At 46.6% G+C, this 12629-nt stretch overlaps 1 protein-coding gene across 1 annotated transcript; it reads right to left on the reverse strand.

Annotated features, from left to right (window-relative positions):
* Positions 1-9231: 9231 nt before the first annotated feature.
* Positions 9232-11054, reverse strand: LOC123066576 (uncharacterized). Its single transcript, XM_044489630.1, has 2 exons — positions 10160-11054; positions 9232-10041 (listed from the first exon to the last, which is right to left on the reverse strand). The coding sequence occupies exons 1-2, from the start codon at positions 10969-10971 to the stop codon at positions 9417-9419; spliced, it is 1437 nt and encodes a 478-aa protein (XP_044345565.1). The 5' UTR covers positions 10972-11054; the 3' UTR covers positions 9232-9416.
* Between the last annotated feature and the right edge of the window lie 1575 nt (positions 11055-12629).

A 12629-nucleotide genomic window follows, 5' to 3' on the forward strand; every position in this document is an offset into this window, starting at 1 on the left:
GTTACTTCCTACGCTTGTGGAGAGGAAGGACACTATGCCAAACAGTGCCCAAAGCCAAGAAACTCGGCCCCCAAGCCGAACAACAGTGGAAATAATTCAACATCCAAGCGTAACAACTTCAACCCCAATAACAATCACAAGAAGGATCACTTGAACCATGTGACCAAGGAGGAAGCACAGAATGCCCCGGATATCGTACTCGGTATGTTCCCTGTCAACACAATACCTGCCACGGTTTTGTTTGATTCTGGAGCTTCTCACTCGTTCATTTCAAAGAAATTTGCTTTGCAACATGATTTTTTGATGCTTCCCTTGGAAAAATCAATGATCATCAAGTCCTCCTGGATTAAGCAAATCTCTCAGAGTTACTGCTAGGGTGTGTTTATTGAGATTGAGGGACTAAAGTTTCAGGCAAACCTCATCGCATTGGAAAATAAGGGACTGGATGTTATCCTAGGAATGGATTGGTTAACCACCAACAAGGGATTTATCAATTGCTTCAATCGGACTGTAATTCTTACTCATCATCACGGGAAGACGATAAAAATTGCAGCTCAAGAAAGACCAATATCACGGCAACCAAGGTTGAACAAGGTAGACATTTCAGAGTTAAGAAACGTTCCAGTGGTGTGTGAGTTCCCTGACGTATTTCCCGAAGAACTACCAGGCATGCCACCAGACCGGGAAATAGATTTCATCATTGAACTAGCACCTCGAACCACCCCCATTTACAAGAAGCCCTATATAATGGCACCCTCTAAGTTGGTAGAATTAAAGAAGCAAATAAAAGAATTACTGGACAAAGGATTTATACGAGCCAGCTCCTCACCTTGGGGTTCACCAGTATTATTTGCCAAGAAAAAGGATGGGACACTGAGATTATGTATAGACTATCGAGCACTCAACATGGTCACCATCAAAAACAAATATCAGATGCCACGGATAAATGATTTATTTGACCAGCTCGCACAAGCCAAGGTTTTCTCAAAAATTGATTTAAGGTCGGGGTATCATCCATTAAAGGTACGGACAGAAGATATCCCTAAGACAACATTCACCTCCAGATACGGATTATATGAATTTACAGTAATGCCGTTTGGACTGACAAATGCCCCCGCATATTTTGTCCACCTCATGAACAAAGTTTTTATGAAATTTATGGACAAATTTGTTGTGGTGTTCATTGATGATATTCTAGTATACTCTAAGACACCAGAAGAACATGTTGAACATCTCAGAATTGTGCTGGGAGAATTAAGGAAACATCAATTATACGCCAAATTCAGCAAATGTGAATTTTGGTTAAGACAGGTTGATTTCCTAGGCTATGTATTGACCCAAGAAGGTGTTGCCTTAGACCCAGAAAAAGTCAAGGCCGTACTTGGCTGGAAACCACCAGCCAACATAATAGATGTACGAAGTTTCCTGGGAATGGCAGGATATTACCGAAGGTTTATTGAAGGGTTCTCCACCATAGAAGAACCAATGACACAATTACTCAAGAAGGATAAGAAATTTGTATCGACTGAAGCTTGCGAGAAAAGTTTCCAATAACTCAAAAGGAAATTAACAACAGCACCAGTATTGGTTGTACCAGACATACACAAAAGTTTTGAATTGTATTGTGATGCATCCCGGAAGGGCCTCGGATGCGTATTAATGCAAGAAGGCAAAGTAGTCGCATACGCTTCCAGGCAACTACGAAAGCATGAAGAAAATTATCCTACTCATGACTTGGAGTTGGCAGCAGTCATTCATGCACTCAAAGAGTGGAGGCACTTTTTGCTTGGAAATCGTTGTGAAATATATACGGACCATAAAAGCCTCAAATATATTTGCACACAACCAGAACTCAATTTACGACAACAGCACTGGTTGGAATTAGTGAAAGATTATAATGTTGGCATTCACTACCATCCAGGAAAGGCGAATGTAGTGGCTGATGCTCTTAGTCAAAACCCCAGCTCGGGCAACGACAATCTACAGAACTTGAGACCTGAATTTCAGCAGGAGTTCGCCAAACTCAACTTGGTGATGGTCACTGAAGGCAATGTGTCAAATTTGGAAATACAACCCACCCTAATGGAACAGATTAAGGAGGCTCAGTATGGACACCCCAGCATCGAAGGCATAAAAAGAAAAGTGAGTCTGGGCAAGGCCTCAGAATTCGTCATAGACGATAAGGGAATATTATGGTACGGAGACAGACTTTGCGTACCAAATATAGAGGACCTCAAACAGCAAATTCTAGCCGAAGGCCACACCCCTCCATATTCAATCCATCCTGGAGGAACCAAAATGTACAAGTACATTCAGGAAAAATTTTGGTGGCACGGTATGAAGAGGGATATAGCCACATTCATTGCATGTTGTGATTCATGTCAGCGCATTAAAGCCGAGCACTAAAAACCAGCAGGACTATTACAGCCAAACAAGATACCTGAGTGGAAATGGGACGAAATTGGAATGGATTTTATTGTCGGACTACCTCGGTGACGACACGGAAATGATGCCATATGGGTCATCACAGATAGATTAACTAAGGTGGCACATTTCATCCCCGTAAGGACAACCCACACCACTCAGAAGCTTGCCAAACTTTATCTCTCCCGTATAGTTTGTCTGCATGGGATTCCAAAGACTATAATATCCGATAGAGGCACTCAATTCGTCTCTAGATTTTGGGATCATTTACAACAAGCTCTAGGAACTCAACTAGTATTCAGTACAGCATACCACCCCCAGACTGGAGGACAAACTGAACGTGTGAACCAAATTCTAGAGGACATGCTAACAGCATGTGTTCTCACCTATGGAACCAGTTGGGAAGAAAGCTTGCCGTATGCTGAGTTCGCATACAACAACAGTTACCATGCCAGTCTACAAATGTCACCTTTTGAAGCCTTGTACGGGCGAAAGTGCGTACACCATTAAATTGGTCAGAAACAGGAGACAGTCGTATCTTCGTCCCCGACATACTCAAGGAAGCTGAGGAGAAAGTTAGACTAAGATCGACTCAAGACAGCCCAGAGCCGAACAAAGAGTTATTACGATCAAAAACATCGTGAAACCAGATTTGAACCCGGTGAATATGTATATCTAGGAGTATCTCCTATGGGGGTCCTGCAACGATTCAAAGTTAAAGGAAAGCTAGCTCCCCGGTTTATTGGACCCTTCTGTGTGACTGTGCGAAGAGGCACAGTAGCCAACCAGCTAGACCTACCCAAGGAACTATCATACGTCCACGACGTATTCCACATCTCACAGTTGAGGAAATGTGTAAGCAACCCAGAAAAGCATGTATCTCATGAGAGCATTGACGTGCAACCAGACCTCACCTACAGGGAACATCCAATAAAAATATTGGAGGAGTCTGAAAGAAGGACCCGTCAGAAAACAATTAAGTTTTTCAAGGTTCAGTGGAGCAATCACACCAAGGATGAAGCAACATGGGAAAGATAGGATTTTCTTCGGACTGAGTACCCACACCTATTTGAGGATCAGCTGAAATATCGGGGACGAGATTTTTCCTAAGGGGGTAGGTGTTGTAACACTCCAAAAATTTTGATTTGGTTTTTATTGATTTTATTTAAAGCAGGTTATTTGAGTTTTTCTAAAAGAGGGACTCTCCTTCTCAAATCTTTTTATGAAAAATATTTTATGAGTCCTTCTCAATATAGATTTTTGGTCTTGAAGATTTTTCATCTTGTGTTGGCTCAACACAAATAATTTTGGGAGGTTTTTTACAATTTCTTTTCATTAAAAAGAATTCCTATAAATTATGGATTTATTCTTCCCCATTCAAAAAAAAATTCTCTCTTGCCATGGCCTATGTAGAAAGTTTTCTTTCAAAACCCACCTCCCTACTTTGGGTCAACCCAAGCATCCAATTCCAGCAAGTTTCAACTTCCCCTGGATCTTATTTCTATTTATTTTAACCTCAAAATCTTTTCTGTCATTTAATTTGGACCTTAGAGATTTACAAAGGAACTGCCAGATTTCCTTTGAGTTTTGACTCCAAATAAATTCCTCTAGCTAGTCCTTAGAACCCTCAACCTAGATCCATCATGAACTGTTGGTCCACAGTTAAAAATTTTCAAAATGTGCTTGCTGCAAGTTTGGACCAGAATTTCCATTTTTGATGAAATTCACTCTTTTTCTTTTCCTAAAATCTGAGATAATTCAGGCAGTCTCCAGATGCATCAAGAGATCACCTCACCAAGGATCAGCTCAAGGAAAATTTTCCACGTGCCTAAATCATTTCGTCGAACAGCTGGTGTGCACTGTTTCTGTCAAATTCAGAAAAATTCAGTGTTCAGTTTAGAGGCAGTGTCGTTTTCTTCAGAACCTTAGCATCGATCTCACCAGTGGACGCGTTGGCGCCTTGCTCACTGCTCCTCCTTCTTATCCATCGCGCCGCACGGTCGTGTGGATGGGTGCTAGCGTCGGCGGTGAGCTGGCAGAGGTACACCACCCCCGTGAGCGGCGACAGCAACGCTCGCTGCGGCCGCGAGAGAAGCTATGCGAGGTACGACGCCGGCCAGCACCGCCCACACCACCAGGAGCCTCCGCGTGGCCATCCTCTTCTCTGCGCGCGCTGCAGGACCGTCGCCGTGGCCTGAAAAGCACAGAGCGCGCTCTCTGCCGCCGACGTGCCCGTGAGGCCGTTCCGTCGAAGGCCTGGAGTATTGCCCAAGTTGTACGAGGATTAGCGGTTGAATGGAGCCAGTGGACCAATCCGAAGACGCCCAGTCACCTAAACCTCCAGCCCGACCACTACCTCGCCGTAACCGCTCACCGGAGTAATCCCGTTCTCGGCAACCACCTTGGGCCGGCTCTAAATGGAGGTCCCGAGCTCGCCTTCAACCCATCACCACTCCTCCACTTCACCGGGACCACGACCAACCACTAGAAGGACCTCGAGGAGGCCTTCTTCTCCAACTCCGTCCGCCCCGATCCGCTTCGGGCTCCGGCAAGTTTCTCTCTGGTGAGAGCACCCCCGCCTCCCAAACTGCGTCAGTAGCCTCCTAGTACACCCACTCCTCTAACCCGCGCTTCAATTTGGCATCTGCAGCCCTCCTCGGTGAGATCCATCCTCGACCGAACCACCGTCCGCCAGAGAGGAGGCCGCCGTCAACGTGGTGCTCGTTGACGACCAAGTCCACCACCCACAGACGCGGGAGAGCTCTGTGAGTCCGTAGGTACCCTCCACTCCCCCTGCCTCGCCGTGGGTCGACGTCGGCAACCACCGCGAGCCTCAGGCGCCCGCTGGACTCCGTTCTGATTTTTAAACCTGACATGCGCGACCCCCTCGTCAGCTTTTCTCTTTTATTCAAATCATTTTCTGAAAGTGCCTTCGGGCAAAATACGTTTTCTAGCCGAAACGTTTTCTGTTTCTTTTAAACTAGCCCCTGGAAAGTTTCTGTTTCATCACTGATTAGTCTTTGTACTAAAACCTTAATAACTTTAAAACAAAAGATCATTTTGAGTTGATTCTTTTTCTGTCATCTTTTTTTTTCTATCTAGTTTTTTATCATATTTATTTGAAAAATATTTGGAACAATTTTTATGCACGCACGGTATTTACGTTAGTATCCGATTTCTTTTATAACGTAGATACCGTAGGAGGTGACGGAGCCGCAAACTTCACCGAGCTAGACTCCGACTACTCCGAACCAGGCAAGCATGTTTGAACCTTTGATATGATGAGTGCCTTGCATGTTTTCTTAAGTAGTTTTCTCATGGCATGTTTATATAAGTATTGGTGAATATTATATTGCATGCAAGGCAAGCTACAAGTGAGCTTCGAAATTTGATGTGTTCATATGATGGTGAGATAACCTGATCATGTGGTGGCATGATAGGTTGCAAGCTGGTAATGTTGAAGAATGTCAGTCTTAAGTCAACCGTTTAACTCCAGTTTTAACGTGGATCAAGTCATGTTCCCGTTCGTCCCCTTTTTCATGCTGCCACATGTCTTCTGCAAAGAATGCGGTCTAGTCAGTTGCAAACCTCTTTACTTGTACACACCAAATAGAGGGGCCGTGATGAGGGTTCCATGGCCCTGGATTAAAGCCCGTCATCCGGTCAGGGGGCATGGGTGTTTCCGGTTGGGACCGAGAGGGGGGCACCCCTTAGAGCGCGCGATATAAATTTGATCCCATGCTACTCGAGGTTGTGGCCTCCCCGTCTTAGAGTTTTTCTTGAACGTTACCTAGGGTGATTCTTGGCAGCGGAATGTGGAATGGGTGTGTACTGGTTAGATGTGTTTCTTCTAAAATACCGTAAACGGAACTAGTCCTTTGTGACTACGAAAATCCGATGGCTGTGGGTAAAGAGTACAAACTCTGCAGAGTCAAAACTTTGGTAACCGTGTCCATGGTCAAGGACTGTGATCAACATATCAATGTCAGTATCAGTGTCAGTCTCAACGTCCATCTCAGCGTCAGTCTCAGTGTCAGTCTCAGTGACAATCTGTGGTGAATGAACATGAGTGGTAAACCCGGCTGAATGTTATTCCTATGGATGGACTAACCAGTTTATTATTGTGTACTGAGTATTTCCCTCGGATGATTTAAATTCATGAGCTACTTGAATTCGAATGGTGAAATATAAGCCCTTTATGTGATGTCGCTCAGACGTCCGACTGTGGCATTCTTGTTATTTACTTTTGATATAAGCCATTTTATGTGATGCCACTCAGACGTCCGACTGTGGCATTCTTGTTATTTACTTTTGATATAAGCCCTTTATGTGATGTCGCTTAGACGTCCGACTATGGCATTCTTGTTATTTACTTTTGGTATAAGCCCTTTATGTGATGTCGCTCAGACGACTGTGGCATCCATGTTATTTACTTTCATTATAAGCCCTTTTCGAGATGTCGCTTAGATGTCCGACTGTGGCACGTACTGTCAATTACATTTCAACATAAGCCCTTTATGTGGTGTCGCCTTGACGCGCGACTGCGGCATGTTAATTTATTTTACCTTTTGAGGCGTCGCTTCAGACATACGATCGGTTTTCAGTTATTTTATTGGGATTTCGGGAGGACTACCGCCTGACTTCCTTTTTATTTAACTTGCAGTACAATTTATGTCCAAACTGTCTTGCGAGTACATTCAAAGTACTCACCTGGCTTGTTGATTTGGCCAGATGTTGACGAAGGCGATCTTATGGATGAAGAGTACGATAGCGAGTCTGACGCCTAGAGGAGTCCCAGTCAGTCCCGTGCGATCCTGGAGTTGGTCACTTGCATTATATACGCTTCCGCTACCCTAATAAAATCATCGAGCCTCACTCCGGCGCTTGATGAGCTGTAAGATTTAGGAGTCATGTCACCCACTTCACTGTGACATAACCACCACCACCTCTATTATGAGTCAGTAGTTGTGCCACCATACTCCTTGTGTCATATCCGCCTTTATGTATAATATCGGCATGCTTGTAATAAATTGTTGAGGAGCCTCAGCTCAACCTTGTACAATATTTAGTACTTCTGAATTTTTGTATCAATGATTTGTCTACCAGTAAGGAGGATTTTTCTATACTGGTCGGATAAAATGGTCGATTTTTAAATAAATATTTTATTGGAAAACCGGTCCTGACACTCAACTGATTGTTTCCTTCCTAAGGGTTGATTACTGGCATGTGTGCCTAAAAGGGTTCACTTTACCTGAACATTCATGCTATTTCACATTTTAGATGCGAGCATCCCCCCATGAACAACCCTCGGTCGGACAGTGCACTCTGTAACGTACTTGATCGCTCTTGTCAACTTTGAAAGTACGTTCTGCATGTACGTCACAAGTACATTTCTACACTCACTCATGGATGCAAAAATGCAACCTTCTTCCATATGAGGGTTTAAAGGGTCCCATTCAACAGCTGCAAGGTCTTCGTCCTCACCCACCGCGTTATCCTCCACGCGGCCATCATTATCAGCCTCATCTTGGTTTTCAGCCTGAGGTTCCCGTCGTAAATTACGAATTACATCAGAATATAGCTTCTCTTCATCAACCCCAGAATTGTAGGCACCAGGCTCCACTTCAAGGGGGATCCTTCTGCCGGTGCCCATGCTTGTCGAGCCACCACGACGCCGTGCACTAACTGAACTGTTTTGGCTAGAGCTGCCATTACGACGACATGGTTCTACCGAGAAGCTGCACCCGCCATCCAAGTCCAAAGCCTGCTCAAGCACATCAATTTGCTGCCTCACATGAAAATTCTCTTTCTCATTATGCTTAGCAAACATGGTAGCGAGCTCTTCATCATTACTAACTGTCATCCATTTATTTTCCCCATCGTAGTATTTGTATTCCACTTCATCAAGTAAACCCCAAGGATATTGGCTGCAAATTACCTCCCCAAATTGTCTAGAACTCCAATTACAAGCCATTGACACAGATAAGGGAAACCTCCTTGAAATTTCTTCTTATTCTTTGCATTCAGGATGTACCGTCCCTTCTAATGTGCACAAAGAAAGCAAACCGCGACTCCATCCTAACCCACGAAAAATAGAGACGCGGTGGAGCAGCTGGCGGTGGAGTAGGACGGTCGCGACAGCGCAGTCAGTGGCGGTGCAAGTGGTGGTGGCACCGCAGGACAGCCGGCGGTGCACGAGATAGATCGGCGTCCGGTGTGCCCGGTTCGAACCCTAGGATTTTTCGTCATTGCACGGTCCCACATGTATGCTCCGGACCCATTTATACGCGGTCCCACGTGTAAGCTCCGGACCCACTACCACTAATGCCCTCAGACAGAATGGACTTAAATCTGGCCGTTTGGCCTCGTCATAGTAGCTACGCACAGACTAGGGGCGAAACTGAGCACGATTCGCAACTGAGGGCAAAACTGAGTACATGGACACCACTGAGGGCAAAAGGATAATCAACCCATAAAAAAGCAGGAAAGGGAGAACTGATATAATGGGTTGAGTTCACCACTAACCAAAGCGTATTAGTCAGATTATTATCTCATAAAGAGCAATGCTGGAACTCGGTGATACTTTGAGACAAATAAATCTAATGGATAACGTGGAAATAACTTCGCCCACCATAGTTCGAACTTCAAATCATAGTACTCACTTTTACTCACAAGTTTGTGGTTCAATAAAAGTTTACTCCACAATCTTAAGCATGTCTGATGTGTGTCGTGGTGTGTGTACGTGTATACACCACCTTTGTAATTGCAAAAAGAAAAGAAGATACCAAGGACTTACACAACCGAGGCATTACGCTTAGCCATGCATGGGGCGAAGCAAAAAAGAAAAGGAGAAATAAGGATGCAAAACACAAACTATCGGCTCGAAATAAATTAACTAAGAAAGAAGATTGTACACGTAAATACTTAGAGCAACCATACAATAGTCTTAAAACAAGTATTTTGATGGGAGTCCTACAACAAGTTTAAAATCTTTAGCTGCGTTTGTGTCGGTGTTTAACTCTTTCAGCCTTCTCTGGAAGATCTCCGATCATACAGGGGGTGTATAGAAAGGACTCATCAACCGACAATGTCATACTATCAATTGTTGGACGCATATAGCCTATATACTGAACTTTTGAGCTATCAAAATGATAAGCCACCGCTTCAAACCGCTCCATCAAGAAGAAGGCAATCTCTTTGTAGGGGTGAAACCCAAGTAACTCACATCCAAGTAACGGACAGTGTCCAGATCGGCGTCCACACTCATCGAGAATATTATCATCATCCCAGTTCCAATCACGAATCACTTTCTCTAGCCTTTTGTTATTGCAATATTTGTCAAGATTAGGATCGTCATCAAAGATCCAAGGTCTACAGATTCCCTTCAGGTTGAGCGAAGATATATTTGCTGGTGGCTCAACAAGGCCAATGCTATTCTTCAACACCCATTGTACCTCACCATTTGATTCAATCAAGTACCAAATCTGAATCCGATCACGAAGATTTGCAAAGTATACACCCGCCTCGGAGCTCCCAAGATAATGTTGTCCAACTTTGTGTTCGTTAGCATCTATTGGTGTTTTTATTACTTGATATTTGCCAGTAGACAATGATAACCTGCAAAGATCGCCATAAAGATTTCAATATCATTTATAGTGATATTGATGGTGATGTCAAACAAACAATACGAGTACAAGGGAATTTAACATTACACTTTCAGTTTAATGATGTGTACCTTGTGACAAAGGTACCTCGACAAAGCAGCACATGTAATGCTCCTCCCCAGTAGGCGCTGTATCGCCATCTTCTCACCCAATTGGTCAGGAACATCAGTGAACCCCGCAAGTTGACCACTCTCCTCGTAGCACTGCCTTCCCTGACAAACGACCTCTCCTGCCACTGTCTCATGCTTGATGAGAAAACGTCCAGCGTAAACACGGCCGCTGGCCATTCCGTCGAGTGTTGTGGAACCTCAGTGCTCCACTGAGGTCTTGAACTTATCGTAAAGTTTTCTTCGACGAGCTGTTCTGGCTGAACCTCCGCCAACTCGCAGTCCGTCACATCGAACAGACCTAGGTCCTTAGGAGGGATCAAGAACACCTCGTAATGCGGCGACGCGGCAGGGTCAAACGCGAGATAGGCTTCACGGCATTCCTCATCATTGTGCGTTCCAGGCAGGCGCTCCCACCGCCGCGTGGCCGGGTTGACCACAAAAAACTCCCTCGTGTCGCCGTAGAGCAAGATACCATTGCAGTGGTCCGCGACCTTTCTGTAGCCTTCGGTGTAGTTGGGCAGGAAGTGGAGGTTGCCGTGGTTGACGCAGGAAGTGGAGGGGCGGGCGAGGAATTGCGGGCGATGGTGGTCGTTGTAGTTGGCGAAGATGCCCTCCACAGAGTGCGGGAGGAGGTGCGGGAGCAGCAGCCGCCGGGCGTCCACGACGGCACGCCACGCCTTGCGCACGCACCGGGATGCGGCCAGGTCACGTGGTCCGAGGCGGCCGATGATGGCTGCGAGCGCGTCGTCCGGCAGCGCCTCCATGTGATCCATCGTTGCTCGCTGCTGTGAACCGCCTAGACACGTACGGTGGCTTATATTGAGCCGGACTCTCACGTTTCTGTTTGGGAAAAGGAAATTTTCTTTTCTGATGACAACGATCGCCTGGTATGATGCAACATATACATGGGAGAGTTTGTACCGACCTCACCCCTAAAAAAAGAGAGTTTGTACCGACCTCATGTGACTTCTTACAATATTGTACGGATTGAAATCCAGCAAAAAAATAAGGCAGAAACTTGAAAAGCCGTAAAGGCATCTCCAACAGCAACCCGCAGAAACCTCCTGCATCCATCCACGGACTTGGGAACCAGTCCACGGACACGAATACGGAAGGCAATCATCCAACGCTAGGCACATACATTTTCACGACAACTGAAACAAACCAGACGAAATTTGTGCAGACAAGTGCGGATTTCATACAAACTCGACCGGATTTCATACAAACACGATGGATTTCATATAAACATGAAGGATTTCAGTATATTTACATCAACGGTGCTAGTCCGGCTCTGAAGGTATAATTAATACCTAATCTAAATCACCACCCACGGATCCCTTTGTCTTCCTCATGTCCGGCAGCCTAATCACCGGACTGTCGGGATCCACAAAGGTATAGGCTTAAGTGCAAAGGATGGCTGGCTTCCCCGTCACTCACCGGAGTGGAACCCCGACTGATGCTTCAGCGGGAGGGGAAGGCGGCGCCTCCGCTTCCGTGAATCCCATGTGGGATCACCGAAGGTCCTCAAAGGAGAAGAACCGGGCAAGACACCAGTTGTGTACGCAGGTGTTGCCTAGGCGGCAGCCTTCGTAGGACCCAAGCAGTGGCGGACTCCCGTCTTCTTCTCCTCGGTGATGGCGGCTGACGCAGAGGCGCCGACCACCGACTCGTCGCTTTGTACATACCTGGCTTCTGCCTCTGCCTGCATGGCGCGGTCGCAGGCACGAGAGGCGTGGTCGCGGGCACAAGAGGCGCGGCCGCAGATGCGGGAGGCGCGATTGTCGATGGTAGTGATGATTCCCGTGCCGCCGTGCTCCCCACCGTGCCGGCGTCAAGCAACTGGCTACTCCTCATCGAGTGGGCCTGGAGTGACGAGTTGCTGAACCACGCGGCGGCTTGGGGCGGCAAGTTGCTCCGTCAGGTGAGGCTTGGGAGGTGGAGCAGTAAGCTGGCTCGCTCGTATCCGGCCGGCTCGGCGGGCCACCCAGCCAGCTTGTATGCCGGAGAAATGCTCTTTGAAGGCCATCAGAAGAGTGGTGGAGTAGAAGCTTGGGGGAGCGGCGGAGGGGTGTGGTTCTTACCCGAATTCTGCCCTCGTTTAAATAGAGGGCGGATAGTAGGAGCTCGGCGAGCGTTGCGTATAATGCTGGCCCGCTCATGAATAGACGTGTGGCCGAAGTAGGTTTATCAGCTTCAACGCGTGGTTAATCGGGCAGGAAGTTCAGTTTGTCGTAGTCGACGCGGGGGTGTTGCGTGGAGGGGCGGGGAAGGAATTGCGGGCTGTGGTGTTCGGTGTAGTGATGTCCTCCACGGAGTGCGGGAGGAGGTGCTGAAGTAGCAGCCGCCAGGCTTCCACGACGACGTACCACACCCTGCGCACGCACCGCGACGCGGCGAGGTCATGCGACTGAGGATAGCGGCGAGCGCGTCG

Source organism: Triticum aestivum, chromosome 3B (genome assembly GCF_018294505.1).
Source record: "Triticum aestivum cultivar Chinese Spring chromosome 3B, IWGSC CS RefSeq v2.1, whole genome shotgun sequence".
NCBI classification, from domain to species: Eukaryota; Viridiplantae; Streptophyta; class Magnoliopsida; order Poales; family Poaceae; genus Triticum; species Triticum aestivum.